This window comes from Tachysurus vachellii, chromosome 7 (genome assembly GCF_030014155.1).
Source record: "Tachysurus vachellii isolate PV-2020 chromosome 7, HZAU_Pvac_v1, whole genome shotgun sequence".
Taxonomy (NCBI): Eukaryota; Metazoa; Chordata; class Actinopteri; order Siluriformes; family Bagridae; genus Tachysurus; species Tachysurus vachellii.
The window spans coordinates 15,982,500-16,005,344 of NC_083466.1; the positions used below are offsets into that span (position 1 = coordinate 15,982,500).

General features: G+C 40.2%; 1 protein-coding gene across 1 annotated transcript in view; it reads left to right on the forward strand.

Moving 5' to 3' along the window:
- The first annotated feature begins 6,600 nt into the window (after nucleotides 1-6,600).
- The window catches only part of pcdh7b (protocadherin 7b), a 140,789-nt gene continuing 124,544 nt past the window's right edge, over nucleotides 6,601-22,845 (forward strand). Inside the window, 1 exon segment of the mRNA XM_060874648.1 lies at nucleotides 6,601-10,449. Coding sequence (XP_060730631.1) covers nucleotides 7,360-10,449 — 3,090 coding nt within the window. The 5' untranslated portion in view covers nucleotides 6,601-7,359.

Here is a 22,845-nt window from a genome sequence, read left to right on the forward strand (position 1 = left end):
ATTTGAACGGCGAACTAAACAAGCATAGAACTGCTTACACTTTCTCGATCTGTGTATGTAATACCATACTTTGTGACGTGTTCCTAGGGATTGGGCAAAAAATAAATCATTCGTGAGCACCAGGATCCTCAAATGTCAAGATTTTTCGAAAGCCTCTCGTGGCTGTAAGTCAACATGAAACCACATGTATATTTCAAAGGGTTTTATGTACATGTATGTGTGTATGGCAGGCACCTTCTGTTCTAGGACTGAGTGGAGGCTAAGGGAAATAGTAAGAGAAGAGTGTGGATATAAATAGCAGTAGCAGTGTGGGGGATCTGGAGACACAGACCAGAAATCTGGACAGCCTTTCAGTGGCATGTTGATTCACACAAAGATTCACATGCATGAAAACTCCGTGACATCCTTACCGTTCCATTTCTACAGAAGTGTTGCAAAATTATTAGTAACACTTAAAATGATTACATCTGCACATGGTTTATCGAGCTGCATTACCATATTCATGCATATTCATAAATATTAATTGTCGAATTTTAACATATTAGTTAATGTATATCCATTAGTTATGCCTGTATTGTGATGCTTTTTTAAGCTCATTGAAAGAATGCATAAATAATGCATAATACAATATACAGGATGTGTATTGTATAGAGTATGTGTGTATTGCACTTAGGCACATGTGAAGGATGCTGTCAGTATAAGTGCTGAGTAAATAGACCACTACATAATTGCTACATAATATGTCCGCTATTAACCACTGTGCATTGTTATAAGCTTATACAGAAAATGCTGCAGGTGTTTAATGATTGAGATGTATGAAAGAAAAAAGTCACTTGACACTGAAGGTTTTTCCTGTCCTTCTCTGTGTTTTGTCAGTGAGTAGGCCACTGATACATGGGCAGGACTTGCTCATTACCAGCTACACTCTTCACTAGCTTTAATGGGAACCTTGGTACTGGTTCACATAGAGCTGAATATATGAGAATGCTGAGAGTAGTGGAAAACTGTATGCACTAGAAAGCAGAGAAGAGAAGAGAAGAGAAGAGAAGAGAAGAGAAGAGAAGAGAAGAGAAGAGAAGAGAAGAGAAGAGAAGAGAATAAAGGGGAAAGAAGAGAAGAGAAGAAAAGAAAGGGGAGAGAAGAGAAGAGAAGAGAAGAGAAGAGAAGAGAAGAGAAGAGAAGAAATGGGAGAGAAGAGAAGAGAAGAAAAGAGAAGAAGAAAGGGGAAAGTAGAGAAGAGAAGAAAAGAAAGGGGAGAGAAGAGAAGAGAAGAGAAGAGAAGAGAAGAGAAGAGAAGAGAAGAGAAGAGAAGAGAAGAGAAGAGAAGAGAAGAGAAGAGAATAAAGGGGAAAGTAGAGAAGAGAAGAAAAGAAAGGGGAGAGAAGAGAAGAGAAGAGAAGAGAAGAGAAGAGAAGAGAAGAGAAGAGAAGAGAAGAGAAGAGAAGAGAAGAGAAGAAATGGGAGAGAAGAGAAGAGAAGAAAAGAGAAGAAGAAAGGGGAAAGTAGAGAAGAGAAGAAAAGAAAGGGGAGAGAAGAGAAGAGAAGAGAAGAGAAGAGAAGAGAAGAGAAGAGAAGAGAAGAGAAGAGAAGAGAAGAGAAGAAAGGGAAAGTAGAGAAGAAAAGAAAGAGAAGAGAAGAGAAGAGAAGAGAAGAGAAGAGAAGAGAAGAGAAGAGAAGAGAAGAGAAGAAGAAAGGGGAAAGTAGAGAAGAGAAGAAAAGAAAGGGGAAAGTAGAGAAGAAAAGAAAGGGGAGAGAAGAGAAGAGAAGAGAAGAGAAGAGAAGAGAAGAGAGGAGAAGAGAAGAGAAGAGAAGAAAGGGGAGAGAAGAGAAGAAAAAAAAAGAAAGGGGAGAGAAGAGAAGAGAAGAGATTATTTAAACATTGTATAAAATAGTAAATCGGGAATCAATATCAATAAATGTCTTCTACTGTTGAGCTAAAGCTTTATAAATGTTTTATAAAAGTCACAGCTGATTTGTTTAATTTATTTTAGGGCATACTATTTACTAATTAATATGAGTTACTCAGTAACAACATTAAAACTAAATAGGTATGTAAAGCTTTTTAAAAAAAAGTTTTGTCAAAAGACCAAGTCATGTTTAGTATGCAAGATGCATGCTGGGTAAATTATAGTGGAGTCTCTGAATACTTCCAATGTCAGCTGAATATGAAGCTGAGGTGACTAAGATGACCAGTTTTAATAGCAGATATTGGTCTGATTTATTTAAGACAATAATATGTTTTTTTGACCTAGATGTGTGAGAATGATCCTGGCAAAAGCTTGAGTTTCATGAAGTTTCCAAGCAGGCAGAGAACCCAGCAGCATTTCACTCACCAATACCTGGAAAGATAACTTGTACTAATAGCCTTCTGGCTGGCTTTAAGTAACAGCTGCTATCTAGCATTTATACAGTACAGTTCCTCCAGGATTTTGCACTCGCAGTATTCGGAGTGGCTTGCAATTTTTCAAAATGTCTGCAGATTTTCCACAGTTTTGGACCAAGATGTGTCATGTGACATCATGACAACAGACATTTAGCCAAAGCTCTCTATGATTTACATGCGTAAAACATGGGTACAGCTATCACAGAAAGTAATTATATTTGTATCTTCACTTAGTAGTAGTTTAAAAAGAATCCCATGCTTACACTTTCTCTAATTCAAGTAGTTTCCTGCAAAAAAAGGCACAAAACTCCAAAAGGTGCTTTACAAATTTAGAAAAAAAAAAATCACAAAACAACTCAGGAAAATCTTGGCGGGACTAGCTAATTGCTAGAAGCTAGCAAGGGTGCACTACATTCATGCATCAAATGAATAAATGAAAGCAGATGTGAGTGAGCAGTTCTCTATCTATCTATCTATCTGTCTGTCTGTCTGTCTGTCTGTCTGTCTGTCTATCTATCTATCTATCTATCTATCTATCTATCTATCTATCTATCTATCTAATCTAGCTAGCTAGCTAGATACTGGCCTGAATTTAAAAATGGTGATTGAAAGATGGCATATCTTCTAGTAGCCATCAATTAATCAATACAAACACATTATTTGTTCATTTGTTTCAATTTATTAGACCCAAGCAGATTTTGGCTGACTAGTACAACAAAATCCGCCCAATCTTTGTTATAGTGACTACCAAACTGATATGGATTATATACTGTTGGAGAGCTTTTGCAAAAAAATAAAATCAATGATGCTGCTGCCACTATGGAGGTTGAGTGATGCCAGCATGTTGAGTAGATATGGAAATGATGATTGCCCCCATAGGAATGTGGTGAGTCTGCAATGCGGGAACATAATTGATCGACTGCGACACCCACAGTCCCCAACAACTGATTCACATTGCTTCACTCCAAAATAGCACAAGGTTTTGGGATCATTGGATGCTCCCACTCCGGAGCGACTTCCATCACATTTATCATTAACAGCGGTGTTCCTTGTTGCTGACCCCAGCAGTGAAATGCTTCTTAGGGAAGTTATTCTGGTGAAACAATACTTTCTCAGCATCACTTTCTCCTACTTTATCTCTCTGCATCTCTGAGTCACAGATCCTCCTGCACTGTGCTCAAAAATCAAGAAAGTTTAAATTTTTTAACTTTCATTATCTTGGATGAAAAAAAACTTCCAAAAGTCTATATTATACTTTTAATCAATTTGTACTTTGTTCCCCAATAGAAAAAAAAAAAACAAAACAATTGTGTCTCTTATGCAATTTATATTGACAACGTACGAAAATGAAAAAAGTCGTCCATGTATTTTTTTGCAATATCAGCATGATTGTAATAGATTTTTTATACTTGTATACAATATATACACTATGCATTCTTGTTGCTTACACATATCTTAATTATACTGCAAGACTTGAGGGCATGGTGGCTTTGCGGTTAGCATTTTTTGCTGTGCACCTCTGGGTTGGGGGTTTAATTCTTGCCTCAGCCATGCATGCACAAAATTTGCATATTCCCTTTGCCTCATTGGTTTACACTGGATACTCTGGTTTCCTCCTTTGTCCAAAGATGTACAGGCTATTTGGCATCACTAAATTGTTCCTAGTGTATGACTGCATATGGGTGTGTTTATTATTTTGCCTTGCTATGGGTTTGCTCCTCATCCGGGATGTACCCTGTGGTCCCAGGCTCTAGGTTCCCCAACAGGGAATAAAGTGCACGGCAGTATGACTTCACATTGACATTTTAATAGCATTCCTTCAACCCTTGTCATCCTATGAAGTGAACTATGTACAACAGGAGTGAGTAGCTTTTAAAGTTCTTACATCACCTATTTCTTAAGCTTTAACTTCTTTATTAAAAGAATATAAAGTTTTAAAGCAAGCTAATGCTGCCCGTGGTAAATGTACTGATCAATAGAGTGAACTATATAGTGAAGCATAGTGCATATTTTCATGCACTATGATCAAATGACCTTGACGACATGACCAGTATCTTTATATAGTACTCTGGCCAATGGCTTTTATGCATGAAGTAGTACTCAAAGCAGTGACATTTACACTTTATGTGTAAGTAGGCCAAGGCTTTTATGCACTACAACACATGAGCCACTCATGGCCTTTAAACCATGCAATCTCAGAGAAAAAAGAATACTAAACTGTACCATTCCTTGTCATTTGGTACTCTCATGCCTTTTTTTTTTTATTAGTCTTCTTTTTACATGCAAAGAATACCTTTAAATCTTTACTGAAAAAAGGTAATTATAGTCATGCATATATGTGCTTTTATACTTTATAAAGGTACAAAACCCACATTTCCAAAGGTAAAAGATGAAAGTACTAACATAGTGACAAAAAATACTGTATGTAACACACATGTGAATGGCTTCTGCTCTACATTGCCCTATGCATTATCTGAAAATCATAATATAAAAAGCTCCCATGAGCAGTATCCAAAAATAAAAGTCACCATTAAAAAAATTGACCCCCTTCCTTTTTGCCTTGAGCGTGTCAAGAGTGATACCCCTTGAGCATTTTCCCCCTGAAAACACTTATTACAAATGTCATTAATTTCCTAATTAGTGCCTTTACCTTTTTGAAGCGGACAACGGGGAATTAAACTGGCCTCTGACAGTGTGTCGTGAGCCGAAAATTCTCTCACAAAACAGACTGGGAAAAGGCCTAAGATATAAGGGCACGACAATGCCTATAATATTACACGCAATTAGCCGACAGAGGGCGCTGGTCCCCTTTCAGGCTCCGGATAAAACCCGCATACTGCAGCACTACACAGTTTCATTATAGATTAGTGTAGTGTAAATAGTACAGTGTTTAGTGGGGTAATATGCGGTTTTGGGCGTAGAAGCAATCCAAGCATGTTATAGACTATAATTTATAAGATAGACTCATCTTATCACTATGCAGGATTTAAATGAATAAATGAATTCAAAGTATAAAGGATGTTGTAAGGTCTGAATATCCTCAGTGGAAGGGTAGGAGAAACCCAAAGTCTCGCATGCACGTTGCATTTTGAGGAGAATCCTCTTTTATAATCTGTAGAAATGACCACACACTGAATGCGGACGTGTTGTTTATTACAACGATAAAAACTATTAAAACGTCTTGGTTGCTCTAGTTTGTGGCTTTGTGCAATGATATATCCGTCGGATAGAACCGGAATTTAACGGTCTCTCTCTCTCTCTCTCTCTCTCTCTCTCTCTCTCTCTCTCTCACACACACACACACACACACACACACACACACACACACACACACACACACACACACACACACATTACGCACTCACTTGCATTTTTGTCATGTCAGTACCGAGTGGCGCTGTCCGTGGTGCCCATTCCGATCTTCGACTTGCGCGGAGTAAATAAAAAGAGGGAAAATCTCAATCATGAGAAATTCTTAGCGTGCACACAAATGATTAGCGCATTTAACATTACACGTATCAGATGAACGGCTCGCTGTTGTAGTGCACGGAGCTGGAGTTTAACATTCATGCACTAATGTGTTAATGAATAGAAGCGAGCGGGTTTGCGGAACGGATTCCGCCACAGGGGAAAACGTGCACAAAATAAATGCTAGGATCGAAAAGTTCACGGCCGGTGTCTGTGGCCACCTGACGCGGAACCCACCAGTGGTTTATTGAATGGGCGAAATTGTTTTTGCTGAGTCGGGATAACGTACGCACTGAGAACAGGCTGCACAACACAATGTAGAATAACGCCAAAAGCCTATTGATCAAAAATATCCGAAATGATGAATAAAACGCATCTGCATTTTAGATCTTAATGCTGTAAGCGAAATGTGCAATCGCTCAGATCCCAAACACCCCCTCATTCAACCCCAATTACCAGTGACAGAACGGGCATGCGCTGATTTCGCACTGGTGAAATCTGTTTATCTGCATTTTCTTTAATATGTAATAATAAGAAAGACTGTACCCTCATACAAGACTGTATACCCTCATACAACACTGTATACCCTCATACCCACCACACAAAGCCATCGCCGCACTAACACTTTCATTTAAACTAAGTGCTTGAGTTCAGCTGCTGGGAGAGAGACGCGAAGGGGTGGAGAGAGTGAGAAAGAGAGAGAGAGAGGGAGAGAGAGGGACGCTGCAATATCATGCGCGAGCGCCTCTCGGAGTGCCGCAGATACGCGGGCTGTGCTCACACACACTCACACGCGCGCGCGCACATGCACACACTTACACGAACGCAGGAGCGCGCGCACGGACGGACGGAGAAACGAGTGACAGAGGAACAGTCCGAGCGTCAGGATCCTCGCCACACACTTCTACGCGAGCTCCATCGGGATTTACAACTTCTCTTTCTTTCTCGCATTTTTTCCCTGCTCCGTTTCTGCGTCGTTCGTGACTGCGGTGCCTGCTTTTAAAACTCTCCTGTGCCACTAACCGGAACGGAGGGTGAGCTCGTGCGCAAGTTCAGGCGATTTTCTTGGAAATATGACGCATTCAAGAAGACGGGATTTTTAAAGCTTTTTTCTTTCTCCCGATTTAGAATGGATTGAAATGTCTGAGGTGTATTTATTTTTTTATTTTTCCCTGTTATAAAGTAAACAACAAGCGCGTTTCATTCTGTAGCGCGTGAATTCCACTATGAGTCTCCAATGCGTTTAATTGCAGGACCGTGCGGGCTTCAGATTACTGCACGCATTCATGGTGAAAAAAGAAAGACTGAAAAAGAATATATATATGTATTTGTGGAAAGGAGGAGAGGTCGGTTCTGTTCTCCACTGCAAATCCACTGTAATTGAAGCGCGCGAAGAAAACTGGAAGTAAGACTGAAAGGAAAAAACGCTTTATTGTTCCGGCAAACTGTTGATGAAAAGAACTTTACATTATTTAGCCACCGAAAACGGTGATTAGAGACAGGGCGCGATGAGGAATACCGGCACGACGGACTGCCTCTGCTACTGTTTTCTGCTACTGCAGCTGCTGACTCAGCCCTCGGCTAAGCAAGTGCTGCGCTACCGCCTGGCTGAGGAAGGTCCCGCCGATGTGCGCGTTGGGAACGTGGCTTCCGACCTCGGCATCGTTGCCGGCTCCGGGGATGTGACTTTCACCCTTGAGTCTGGCTCTGAATACTTCAAGATTGACAACATCACCGGCGACCTGAGCACCAACGAGAGGCGCATTGACCGCGAGAAGCTGCAGCAGTGCCAGATGATCTTCGACGAGAATGAGTGCTTTATAGACTTCGAGGTGTCCGTGATAGGGCCCGCGCAGAGCTGGGTAGACCTGTTCGAGGGCAAGGTCATCATTCTGGACATAAACGACAACACGCCGTCTTTCCCGTCGCCTGTGCTCACTTTGTCCGTAGAGGAAAACAGGCCGATCGGAACGCTTTATCTGTTGCCCACGGCCACGGACAGGGATTTCGGCAGAAACGGGATAGAGAGGTACGAGTTGATTCAGGATAGCGGAGAAAGCTCCGTGCGCCGGATAGGCTCTGGAGGGTCCACTAACGTCGACTCTCATATGGGCAAAAGAAGATTTGACGACTCTGCGAGTCGGAGTAGCGTGTTTGAACTTCAGGTCGCAGATACTACAGACGGAGAGAAACAGCCGCAGCTGATTATTAAAGGCGCACTGGACAGAGAACAGCGCGACTCTTACGAGCTGACTCTGCGCGTCAGGGATGGCGGCGACCCCCCGCGCTCCTCTCAAGCCATCCTCAGAGTGATGATTACAGATGTGAATGACAACAGCCCGCGTTTTGAGAAAAGCGTGTATGAAGCAGATCTACCTGAGAACAGCTCCCCAGGCGCCCCCATTCTCCAGCTTAAGGCAATGGATGCTGATGTTGGGGTTAACGGCCAGATTGAATATGTTTTCGGGGCTGCAACTGAATCAGTGCGACGACTGCTGCGGTTAGACGAGAGCACAGGCTGGCTTAGTGTATTACACAGGATTGATCGTGAGGAAGTAAGTCAGCTGCGGTTCACGGTCATGGCCCGTGACCGTGGTCAGCCTCCCAAGACAGACAAGGCAACAATGGTTATCAACATTAAAGATGAAAACGACAACGTCCCAAATATCGACATAAGAAAAATTGGACGCATTTACTTGAGAGATGGTGTGGCAAATGTAGCAGAAGACGTAGTGGTAGACACACCTATAGCATTAGTGCAAGTGTCTGATCGCGACAAGGGACCGAATGGTGTGGTGACATGCACTGTGGTTGGTGATGTGCCCTTCCAACTGAAGCCTGCGAGTGAGATAGAAGGTGACATGAACAAAAAGAAATATTTCCTGCACACATCAGCTCCACTCGACTATGAAGCTGTGCAGGAGTACAACGTCGTCATAGTCGCTGTGGATTCAGGCAGCCCCAGTCTGTCTGCAAACAACTCGTTAATAGTGAAAGTCGGAGACATAAACGACAATCCACCTATGTTTAGCAAAAGCACAATGGAGGTCTCATTTCCAGAGAACAATGCTCCTGGTGAACGTGTACTTACTGTTGTGGCCTTGGATGCAGACAGTGGTAAAAATGCAGAAATCGCATACTCACTGGACTCTTCTGTAAACGGAATATTTTCCATTGATCCAGACACCGGTGACATTCGTGTCAACAAAATACTTGATAGAGAGCAGACAGAGCGCTATGAGTTCAAAGTAATCGCCAAAGACAAAGGTGTGCCTGTTTTACAGGGCTCAGCTACAGTGGTGGTACTGGTGGCAGACAAGAATGACAATGAGCCAAAGTTTATGCAGGATGTTTTTACTTTCTATTTAGAGGAGAACCTTCAACCCAACAGCCCTGTAGGCATGGTAACAGTAATGGATGCAGACAAGGGACATAATGCTGAGATGAGTCTCTATATTGAGGAAGAGGAAGAAATTTTCTCCATCGAGAACAACACAGGAACCATTTTTTCTACTGTAGCTTTCGACCGTGAACAGAAAACCACCTACACGTTCCGCGTTAAGGCTGTTGATGGTGGAGATCCATCTCGAACAGCCACAGCCACTGTTTCACTTTTTGTCATGGACAAAAATGATAACCCACCAACAGTCACTTTTCCCCCTAACAGCTCATATACTCTGTTACCTCCATCCAGCAATATGAAAACAGTAGTCCGGACAGTTATGGCTACTGATACTGACACAGGCCTCAATGCTGAACTCCGCTACAGCATAGTAGGAGGCAACCCCTTCAAGTTATTTGAAATTGACCCTGCAACTGGTGTTATATTATTAGTTAGTAAGCTAGAACAGAAACACTACGGCCTTCACCGCCTTGTAGTGCAGGTTAATGACAGTGGGGTTCCATCACAGAGCACCACCACACTAGTGCATGTCTATGTCAATGAAACACTCTCCAACTCCACCATAGTTGAATCCAAAATCGCCAAGAGCCTTGGTACACCGCTTAACGCAGATATTGCAGGAGACCCCAACTATGACTTGGGCAAGCAGCGATTAAGCATTGCTATCGGAGTGGTGTCTGGCATCATGACTGTCATCCTCATCATCCTCATTGTGGTCATGGCTCGCTACTGCAGGCCCAAGAACAAGAATGGGTATGAGGCTGGTAAGAAAGACCATGAGGACTTCTTCACCCCACAGCAGCATGACAAGAACAAGAAACCCAAAAAGGACAAGAACAAAAGGAAGTCTAAGCAGCCTCTGTACAGCAGCATTGTCACAGTCGAGGCATCAAAACCTAACGGACAGCGCTATGATGGCGTCAATGAGAAACTCTCTGACAGCCCAGGAATGGGGCGTTATCGCTCTGTTAATGGTGGGCCTGGAAGCCCAGACCTTGCCCGCCACTACAAGTCCAGCTCACCTCTACCTACTGTTCAGCTTCATCCACAGTCACCCACAGCAGGGAAAAAGCACCAGGCTGTTCAGGATCTGCCTCCAGCCAACACGTTTGTGGGGACCGGAGATAACATCTCCATTGGATCTGACCACTGCTCTGATTACAGCAGCCAAACCCTGAACAAATACAACAAGCAGGTAAGAACCTAGCTTAACTCATTATGTTACAACACTAGTTACATTTCTTTCATTTTTTCACTTAGCAATGATCATCTTAATAATCATGATCTAATTTACTAGCATCAAGCTGGTGATACATATGTATTTTGTCTGTCTGTTTCTCTAAATTGATCAGTTAATAATGACATTATATTTAAATGGAAAAATCGCAACAGGGCCTAGATTAGTCCTGGACATTTTAACGTGCTGTGCTGAACCCTTGCTGTGGATATGTGGTGCTCCTTTGAGACTGTCTTTACAGTGCAGCTGAGGTGTCAGTATGTGTGACCTGTGTGTGTCAGAGGAGTGGATGGGATCACATATGGCTCTGGTTTGCAGCTATTTTGTCACAGTAGTGGGCCTGTGGCTGGCGCTAACGCTTCTTAATGGCAGGTTAAGAAATTCCAGTCACTTCTTTTCAGGACACTGAAAGTGAGATAAGAGAACGGAATGCGTCAGTGGTGGGGTGGTGTGGTGTGGTGTGGGGTGGGGTGGCGTTAGAGTAGGGGGTTGAGGGCAGTTGGTGGGAGGGAGGGATGGTGGGAGAGATTGAAAATGGTGAAATGTTAGTGGCGGTGTCGTATTTTATATTGCTCCTCGAGGCTGAGTGGGAACAGGTGGGCAAGGAGGTTACATTTAACATTCCTGTGCACTTGTATGTCTGGATCAATTCACCGAGTCAGCCGTGAAATCCCCATTTCTTTCTCTCTCTCTCTGTCCTTCTCGCCATCCCATTTCCAATTTCTCTTCCTTTCTTTTCTACCTCATCCCTTTTCAATTTGACTCTGTCTCTTTTTCACTGTCTATTTAATACCGCCATTTAAAATGGAAAATACTTTATAGCTCTGCAGACTTAACAAGGAATTCATATTCCGAGCCGTGTGCGTGAATTAATCAGTGCATATTGTTATTGTTCTCTCGCCGTTGGAGCAGAGAGGAAGAAAACGAGGTAAATACTTGATGAAGTCAGTCCTTTATTTTGTACTTAATGGAAGGAACGAGAGAACGCTTGGTCTGTTGTTTTATGTATTTTTCCGTGGCAGCCTGATACATTATTAATCGTTCGCTAACATCGACACGATGTAACAAGCAACTGTTCTTGCATTCGTAAATACCTCTCTCCTAGAACAAGTCAAATCTTTCAGTTTTCCAAGTTTCCTCCCCTCCTTCACACTAACTTCAACGTTTCTTCAGTATTTTTCTTGTTGCACAGATTCCCAGGTTTTCTTCCACAATATCTAACCCTTATCATCTGTATGTGCTTTAATTTAATTCTCTCCACCATTCTTTTTCTCCTTTGAGTCTCTGCTCTGCTTTTATCCTCACATTTCTGTTGTGTCCTTACTCAGATTATTGTTTGCTGCATTTTTCTCTCTTTCTTTGTGGTTTGCCTATCCATCAGCAAATCACTTTTTAGACCTTCATTTCTCTCTCGCTCTCATTTTCGCTCTCCTTCTCTCAGCCTTTAATGTACCGTGTAGAGGCGTGAGTGCTCGCTTGTGAGAGGAGTGCAATTCATTGCTTATGTTTCTTACAGATGTCTCATACATAATTAATTACGCACTCTATTTGGTGCCATAGCACATGTATTGTGTGTCCGCATACTCCGCTTAGATATAATTATTTATTTGAGCGCCGCAGCGGTTTGGGTGCGTTTCTGTTTGTCATGGACAAATGTTAAATGCACGGCCGACTTTTCTCCTAAGGTGTGCGGCATAAGCCTTCCTTGCAATATGCAATTACTGCTGCTTAAGCACGAGACGCTATCACGTCCAGCTCTGTTTCGTGAGTTATCCCTGCTGACAATTTAACAGGAGCTCCCTTGATATTTTATTGAACATTATCAGGACAAGCCAATGTGCCCCTGCAAAACCTATTAAGTTTGCCGCAAAGAATAATAGTCTATATCTAATTCATAGTAAGGAGAAGTCATTAGAATTTAATTTTAGCGATCGACTGCTGGGAGCTCTGTATGTTCTCTGCTTGCTTTTGTCTGTGAAATTGGACTTCTCTTGTGTTGACATTTGCGTTGATGCTAAAAGGAAGTTAATTTCTCTCTTTCTCCTTCTCTCACACTCACCATTATTCACACATTCTCCCTCATTTTACTCATGCCGAAAAAATTTACTTGATGAAATCTAGCTGAAATGAACCTACATATAATTATCTTTCTCAAATTTTAGAATGAAGTGATTGGAAATGGAATCTTGGTTTATAAATAGCTTATTTGTGAGAAGGTCAGTTTTTTTTTAACAGGGATAAATGAAATGCCTCGTTTCAGGATTTCTGCAGCTGATCATGAATTGGTTACATGTCAAATGGGTTAAATAAAACAGCTTGGAACTGCAAATGGAACTGAGATGATTTTTCCGAAGCATAAAGTTAAAAAAGTGAACGAATGAACAGTTTGTTTCCAGGAGAATGCCATGCCCTTGTAGTGAATGATCCCTGAAATTGCATGTTAAGCTGCAGAGTGGTCTTTCTGATCGTATTTGATTTCAGATCCTGTTGTACGACACCTGAGATGTTTCCTCCCTTCTTCTCTCTCTCTCTCTCTCTCTCTCTCTCTCTCTCTCTATACCACTGAATTTCTCTGTCTGGTGAAAGAAGAAAGACACAGACAAGAAAGAAGGCCCTGTTAACTGGCTTTGAGAAAGGTCCCCACTGTTCTTTCTGCGTGTGTGTGGGTGTGTGTGTGTGTGTAGGTTAGAATACGCTGGTCTTGTGAATGTGTGGTCTTTCAGGTAACCTTGCCCTATGAAACAAACACACACACACAAACACACACAAACACACACACACACACACACACACACACACACACCCAGGCAGCTTTCCAGACTTCAGATAGGTAATTGTAGCTCGGCCGTATCCCTTGAACACCAGATATTTAAGAGGTCATTAATTTAACCCAGTGCAGGTGTGTATTTGGGTTCTAGCTCTCATTGTCCACATGGGACTTTTGAAAATGATATATTTGACATTCTAGCTCTGTAGGAAGTTAAAACAGCTTTTGTTGATTAACTTTTTTCTTAGTCAAACTCAAAAGCACAAGTTGTATATATAAAACACATTTCACTCTACATTAAAAAAGCTTTTGATTAGCATATTTGTCTTATTTTTAACAGATACCTTTCCAGCACTTGTGTAAAGAAAAAAATTGGTTTTGATGTACATGTCTGATGTGCAAATTATTAGTTGGTGATGTGGAAATCGAATACTTTTTTAACCACAGGGCTGGAGTAATAAACTTATCCTTTAATGTTAATGGTAAACAAAACTTGAATCATTTGGACTGATTTCAACAAGTTTGGCAATTGAGAACACAACACTCAAGATTTAAGACTCCAATACTGAAATCTGTCTGACAAACAGAGCGCTCTTGCTAACAGTTTACCAGCTAGCTACTTCTGTACCAAAGCTAGCTAAAGTACAACACAGGTCCATAGCTGAATTAAGGGTCAAGAATTCCCCATTTTTGGTGAACACGTGTCTCCTCTCCAGACACCAAGTCAGTCTGAGGTGAAGACATAGAGGATCATATTTCCCCTGTGTGCACATTGAGCACATGGAGACATCTCCAGTTTGCATGTCAAGCACATTCATAGATCTTTGCATTCTTTATGAGAGAAAAAGTGAAAAGATTTTCCTAGTCCATTTTTAGTAGTTTATTGAAAGCTAAATAAATAAATAAATAAATAAATAAAAATCTATCAGTTTAAAATTACACAGTCAGTGGTACTTTGGAACAAGATTCTGAGACTGAAGACTTTTATTCTAATGCATTTCATGGTGATTATCCTAATGCTTCCCGCATATCTCTAGTACGCACGGATATAATTGTTGTGTGTAAAAGAGTTACTTTTCTTTCAGTCTCTGGGCCCTTCACCTAAATGGCAAATCTAAATGGTGTGAATGATAAATGTGGATTCTCTGTAATTATTCTGTGATTAAATTTGTTATGATAGTGAAACTGGAAATCGGGCTGCATGTGTTACAGCATCAGCCTCACACAGCAGGATAAACAAATACAAGAACGTTAAAAAATTTTTATAAAAAACAACAACTCATAGCTTCATATCTCTGCTAGCGCTTAGCCGTGGCTCCTTGGCAGTGAGCTTTTCCACTTTGCCTAGGGATCACGCCGGTTTGCACATGAACAAACACAAAACTGACACACCCAAATCAGGCGTACCCTCAGAAATTGTTTGTGTGTATGTGTGTGTGTGTGTTGCCACAGTCAGTGTTTCTTTCCACTCAAGTTTTCTTACCATAAGAAAAGCCCTATGTAAAACAAGTACACTCATTTGCATTGAATATACATCACATTTTGACCAAAGAAATCCTGAAGTAAAAACTAAAGTTTTATAGAACGGTGTTGTGCGTCTCTATGGAAAGGAACGTTTACGAGAGATGCAAAAGGATCCAAAAGATTTTCTAGCTCAGTTAGAATATTTTGAATAGTTAATCTTTAATTTATATCCGAAATTTATATATTTCTATATAGCTGTTTTGTGGCAATGCCGCTTGTTTAAAAGCACTAAACAGATTTAAATTGAATTAATCCCAATAAATATATATTTCTATTTGCTCAAATTTGACCCTTAGAAAACGTTTACATTACATTTGCAACACATTTTTCCACATTCAGTTAAGTCATGGTTCAACATGTTTTTTTCTTTCTTTCCACATAGAGATGGATGACAGAATGAGACTCCTTAGCAAGAGCCATGAATTGCTAGGCGCATGCTTTTGCCACTCTCCTGTCTTCATTAGACTCAGAGGGTTTTTTTCATTAGTGTAATGCATTGTAACTTGTGACTGTGGTTAATCACTGACATGCAGTAGTTTTTATTAAAAAGTCCAGCATCAGTTTACAACATCATTCAATCATGTGGGCAAGTAGTCTAGTAGAAAGGATCTGGTAGCTAAAGGGGTCAGTGGTTAAAGTGCTGGCTTACTGCTTAGAAGGTCATGGGTTTGAACCCCAGGGCCACCAAGCTGCCATTGCCGGGTCCCTGAGCAAGGCCCTTGACAATCAAATTCTTAGCTGTATAAATTGAAATAAAAATGTAAGTCACTCTGGATAACGGTGTCTGCTAAATGCTGTAAATGTAGTCTGATAAGGTTGGTTTAAACATCCAGGAAATTGTGTTAAACATGCAACTTATTTTGTAAAAACTTTGATTGTCCTAGTGTTTGTTTAAAATGCTTACAATCTGAGTGCTTTGGATTTCTGTCCAAACAAGTAGCAGTCACTGAGCTCAAATTAGATCACCCTGCTAGCTCCATTACTGTGCTGTTAAGGAGATTTTGATCCCCTGCAAAAAATAAAAAGAGACAAAAGGTGGTTTAGGCTGCAATGTTGTAAATACTAGCAGACAGGAGAGATGAAGCTGGGGGAAGTGAGAGGTTCAGAAAGACCGACTCACAGGCAGATGAAAGTAATGAACACCTAAATGATCCCAGAAGGTGCTGCATCTAGTGTGGGTTTAAGGAGGCCACACTTCCACAAACATACAAGTAGAAAAGGAGGGGAAGGGTGTGGGGGAGTGTTTGGAAGCCAAGACGCAACATGAGATACAAAGAAAGGGAGTAAATAAAGAGCCTCTTTGAAATCCATCTGCATATGCAAATACACATTTAACTCAACTCAAATTTGTATCAAATTTGCACTCCTGCTCGTCATTATTGACTGATCTGTGACCTGCTGGAGCATGAACTGACAGACTGAAGATATGCAGACAAACAGGCTCATGAAACATTACACACGCTGGTGTGATAATGGAAATAGTAACATTGCCTCTGTTCTAATAGAGTGCTTCGTTTTCTGCCACAGTTATCACGTTCATGTAAAACCGCTGTGTAAATCTTTGAGTGAGTGATCGCAAGCATTTCATTTAACTTTTCAGGACAATTAGACTGGCTTTTTTTTTTTGTTTGTTAAATTATGCTCTTAAGTAGCTCAAGCAGTCCTTGAGATCGTTCACATTCACATTCATGGCCTAATTTTGTCACTCTTTTGTAATCCCTCGATGCCTTCTCTCTTTTTCCTCGGTCTGTAAGTAAATTGTAGTGATTGAATCTAAAATGCACGCAGGCACACATGTAACATTTCTCACGATAAGCTGATGAAAGCAACATCTCAAAAAGGATTGGAAAACAGCCAGTGAGAGAGAAAGAGAGAGAAGCAGAGAGGACGAGCACAAGCGGAGGAGTCTTTTGATTGGTGGACAGCGTACTGATTGTAAACGGCAGCGTAAGAGTCTTTTGGCTGGTGGAACGTGGGATTTAATTTTCTACAAAGCGCGGCAGTATGAGGTCTGGAAAACAAAGAAAAAATTCAATTGGAAAGAGAAACAGGTAAAACCAGCTCTGCTTCAGCCTAGATTCAGCAGAGAAGAGTTACTCATAGGAGACGTAGCATTCTGCCTGGCACATGGATTTGGGGCATGCTGTACTCTCAAAGCAGCAGCTCTGTGTGTGTGTGTGTGTGTGTGTGTGTGTGTGTGTGTGTACTGCTGTGTTGGTTTTATATCATTGTTCTCCCTCTGCTTCTCATCTTTTTAAATCCATGTGTGTTTAAACTGAACATCGCTTAGTACAGTTGTAGGGCAACACAAGGGAGCAGTTGGCTGTCAACACAGAGGAGAGCAGCAGTTATCAGATGGCTCACACTCGCTTCTGAGTTGCACAAGGAATTTTATTTATTTATATATATATATATATATATATATATATATATATATATATATATATATATATATATATATATATATATATATATAATTTTTTTTTTTTTTTTACTGGAAAACTCCTACAATGCATTTTTATACTACAGTGCTTGATTATAGGGCCATGGCCTTATTTCACCTGCAGCTATGTAGTGCACTGTGTGGGTTATAGAGGATTTTCTGTGATAAAGGTATTTGTGTTCGCGTGTGTATATGACTAGTATGATTATATTGTTCTCATGTCTAAGTGTCTCTAAGGGCGGTAAAATTAAACAGTGTGATTACAAGAAGAAGAAAAAAAAAATAGCTATAAATGTGACAGAAAGTGATTAATACTTAAATATATATTTTTTAATAAATCCTCCCATATGTCCAATTTTCTAATGTGGAGACCCTTGAGCATCTGTAAATATGGTAAACAGCCTACTGTGCATGTTTATGGACTGGGGAAGGTAAGCGGAGTACTGTGAGGAATCTCCTGAAGCACAGGGGAGAAAATACAAACAGGACGGAGGCAGAAATTGAACCCTAAACCCCAGAGGTGAGAGGCAAACCAGACGTGCTAACTGGTTTTTAAACATTAATTTAATATCTCTTTTCAGAGATATTAGGCATATGACAATGTGCACTATGATGACTTCCTAATGCAGTTGTTATGCTGCCTTTGTAGTGCACTGTATGTAGTGTACACCATTAGACATTCAGCCACCTAAAAATATGTGGTGGAATAACAGTCACCAGTCACTGTACTCTGAAGTCTACAGTACAGTAGGTGTTCCTACTACAGGTTGCCATAGCAATAATGCTTATCAGTGGGTGGCTTTCCAAGCCTACCGTATCAGTTTGCTGCTAAAATTAAACTTTCTGGAGGGAGAGACTTTATATATAAAATTCATCAGTGTGAAGTATGTACACGTCCTTTCATACGAGATGAAGAAGAATCAAGTCGCTCTACAGCCTTCACTCCCTTTCATCCATGACACTGCACCAAGTCGCTCTATATTTGCATAAAGTTAAACATTTAGCCCTGGACACGCCCACATCTAGTCGGCACCGGATGTTGTGACAGATGTCGCTGGGATTCTTCGACTCTTATTGGAAACGAATGATCTCCGTGTGAAGGTAGCATAAAACTAAAAAGTAAGCCTATTTTTTTTTAGCTGTATGATTATTTAAAAGCCAACATTCGTTGCTTGAAATGTTTTACACAAAACCTGACTAGGATAGAGATCTTGATTAAAACAAGATGTACAAATTCCTTCTCCTTGCTGTTTTTCCAACATTCTGCAAACAGGACTCCGTTTTTTTAGTCTAACAGCTAAGAAAAACAGTGATTTTATCTGTTCACATAAGCATGTTTTTTCCTCTGTGTCACTCTGATGATGATGTCACCTGATGATTCACACACACTATTTAGATTATTAGCATACGGTTTGGGATGCAGCCAAGTAAATTTTCCTAGTTAGCATATTCTTTACTCTGTGAAAATGATTTAACATTGTGTATGCCTGATTCATTGCTAAATATTTAGAGAGTTATAACGCACATGAGCGTGGTGTTTGCTTATTTTTTTTTTATTCACTTGGCCTAACAGCCAATCAGAGGCCTAACAGCCAATCAGAGACGTCTCTCTTGCATTCATGGTCGAGTATTTCAAAAGCGTTATAGCACTTTGCTCTTTATCAGCTGATAGAGCGAGCATCACACTGAACACTCTTTCACCCAGTTAAGACAATGATAAGTTTGCAATTCTTTAGGGAAATTAAGCTCTCTAATAACACAAACTCTACTAACAGGTTCATGGGCACCAGAAAGTAGCATCAAAAGTAGAATATACACACCTCCCAAATTATTAGCAGTGTTCAGTGGTCTCCAGAATTCAGCAGTTATCTTGGTGTGTCACAGAACTAAATCACACAGATGTAGTGGGAAAGTAGACTTGAAGGAAACAGAATGAATGAGAGAAAAATATAAAGATAGACAATCTCTACAGCCCATTTAACACGAACTTTGATGAAGACACACTTGGCCAGAATGATGTCATTCTATGTGACACTCGTTTTGTTACCCAGTGGCACTGTCTCCCACGCAAAGCACTTGTTAGCTAGATGAAAGTGTGTTTACAGGGTGAAATTATAGCTACAAAATATGACTGACAATTCAATTCACACCACCTGTGTGTGTGTGTGTGCACGTGTGTGTGTGTACAACTTGACAGAGTCTGTATTCAGATCTGCAACAGAAATAAAAATGCTTCTGCACCAAAGACACAAAATCAAACTGATTTAACAAGCACATGCGTACATCTATAACACACACACACACACACACACACACACACACACACACACACACACACACATATTTAGCATCCTTGATCTTGACCTCTCTTCTAAATTGAAGTGCTTCCACAGATTTTTCCCAATTTCAGTCTACTTTATTCATCGAGAAGCAAAGAAAGTGCTGAAGAAAATGCACTCATTCTAGAGAAACCAAACAGTCAAACAGAGACATAATTATTCAAATAACAGCAGGGAGACGAATGAGAGGTGCTATGTGCCGCCTTTCCAGGATTTTGCAATTTTCCGATTGTAAAAGTGAATGCAAAATCAAGCAAATGCCAAAATTTTTTAAAATTACAGCAGATTCTCTGCAGATTTGAGCCATGACACTTACTGTAGTGTGATCTCGGCATAATCCACCTTCAGCCAAAGCTCCTTCCAATCACAGGTGTCCAGCTATCATAAAATGTGATTATATATGTAGTTTCTAGTACTAGTAGTAGTTTAAAAGAAGAATCCTGTGCAATTGTGCAAATTCAAGTAGTGAAAAAAAAATCAAGAAAAAAAATAAAACAAGAAAATGTGCTTTCAAGACAATTTAGGAAACATACATTAAGGATGTGGTGTAGAATATATTTATGGAGGTTTTGTGTAAACAGTGCTGTTGAATTCTCAGATCTGATTGGTCAAAAAGTGTTGATGTAACAGCTTAACATTAGTCTGTAATGCAGGCTGTAATTCAATTCATTGTCTTCCATTAGTCCAGCTTCTCTATTAACTAGTTATTCACATGCACTTGCTCCATACAGTAAAAACCTATTAACCTTTTAATAGAGATTTTCTGTAAGAGATTCAGTTAAGATAGATCGATCCGTTAAAAATTCTTTGATATAATGGAACATTTTCACAGCTGGTAACTTGTCTCAACAATATTAAATTGATAAATAAAGTAACAATAATTGTTGAGAAATTGCTGTGGAATTACTGTAGAGAAATAAAACACTTCAGGATGTTTTGTTATTAGAAAATAATCAGCTACACATCATGATTTATTCCTGATCTGTGTACTTCTGTACTTTAGTTATTTCCATGTTTTTTCTTGGATGAGCCCAACGAGCCCAACACCATATTTGTTGTTACCACAGCCGGTCAGCACAGCCAGCCTCACGATAGCCGTTTCTATTTACATTGATTTACATTTATCCGGCTTAGTGTGAAAATTAGCAGGGAAGAGGACGTCAAAGAGGTTGAATTTTTGACAAGGTTATTTTCAAAAGCTTCCTTAGCCATCTTGGATTCTGTGAAATACACCGACGTGTAATTAAAGATTGATCTGGATGAAAATGGCTGGCCATATTACCACAATTAACATTTGATTGTTGCTGCATATTTCCACTGGTCTTGAATAGCTGTCTTTAAGGTATTGGTCAATAAAAACCTAACCATTGTTGTTTGGCTGTATATATATGTATATATTTATATTTATATATATATAAAATTAAAAAAATAAAAAAAGATTTCTCTAAATCAGTTTCTCGTGCTACCAACAATAAAAAAGGTGCAGCATAATGAAGCAGCTCTGAATTTAATAGTAGATTCTGTAGTTTACTGGTTGGAAAAACCATTGTTCTTCAAGACTGCATGGCTTTGTTTACGTCTTAACAAGCAAATTATGCTGGTGGGGAGAAGAAATTCTGCTTTAGCACTAGTTCTGCATGCAAAAAAGGCAGATGCAGAGAATTGGGAATATTTAACACGATCTCTTGATTGCATAAGCAGGGTTTAAACACTAGGGCTTGTATAAATAATGCAAACGTCTGCCACACTGGTCTGAAGCGGAAGGCCTTTTTGTCTGCGAGATGTCATCAGTATAGACTAATTACATACCTAAAGTCTGAAACACCTAAATGAGTTGTTAAAAAAAAAGTGGAACGAACAGGTTGGGCTTCATTAGGCCTTTCTTCATGGCACGAGTTGTTTTTGCTAAGCTTTGAAAGGGATTATATAAATAAATGTGTGTGTGTTTTTGTGCGTGTGCGTCCGGTCTATCCCCATATGAGAGTATGTACGTGTGTGCTGGTGGGGCATGAGGGTGTGAGAACTGTTTCAGCTGCCATCCATCAAGCTGCGAAGTAACACTGTGTACTGTGGCCACAGGGCTGTGTGTGAGAGTGGAAGAATGCAATAATACATACCTGAAAAGGTTTCAGATAGTTGTGTGTGTGAGAGATAGATAGATAGATAGATAGATAGATAGATAGATAGATAGATAGATAGATAGATAGATAGAGAGGGAGAGTGAGAGAGAGAGAGAGAGAGAGAGAGAGAGAGAGAGAGAGAGAGAGAGAGAGAGAGAGATCTGATTTACAGGCCGGAGATACAGTACATATATTACATATACTTGTTCTTTTTGAAGGAAGGGTCAAGTCTTTATCTGAAGGCACATTTAATACCCATGCTGTTTAATATATTTGAGCATTTTGTCTGGATCTTTTCATATATCCAGGTTATAGAACTATGGAATCAAACCTGTTGAAGTAGAATTATTCATTAGCACAGATCTCACGTGCAAGCTGGGAAGCCCCATATCGATGTGAAGCCACCTGAGAGAGCCCAGGCTATTAGCGTGGCCCGATAAATCTTGTTAGATGGCAGAGCACAGGGCAGCTTGTGAAAAATGAAGGTCACAGGATGGAGTTTATGAGAGGCTGGTATAAAATAAGCTGAAATTAAGGAGGTTCCGAGAGGTTTCTGGCTAAAAACAGATGCTAATTTCAGACACTTTTATTGGGAGATCTGTAGGAATTGAACAGTGTGGGATTCAAAAATATGGAGAGATCATAACTAGAATAAAAATAATTCAATATGGGACTCACATTAAGACAAAGGCAAGAGAGAGAGAGAGAGAGAGAGAGAGAGAGAGAGAGAGAGAGAGAGAGATTGTTGGATTGAGTTGAGAGAAAAAAAAGGAAAAAGGAAAAGGAGTTATACTCACTGAGTCTTCAGGACCAAGAGTTATGATTTCGTGCTTCTCTGAAATATCTAAAAAAAAAAAAAAAATAGAACATCCTATACAGGTAGGTGTATAGGTCGTGTATACATTTGAGGCAGAGAGAAAAGAAAGAGATGGAAAGAAGTCAGAATTTTCCCTCCATTAAAAGTCCTTTAAGGGCAGAAAACAATTTCTCCTGAGATAGGCCTATTGGCATTTAATTTTCACTGGCGCACAGATTTATAGAGTCTACCTGGACTCTCTGTGCAGCAGGCCAACTGAGAATTCAGACTGTGTTAAAGTCCACTGCACACAATGTATGGAGACTGTGGGAGGAAAAGAAAAAGAGTCTGGGGATGGCAATGGA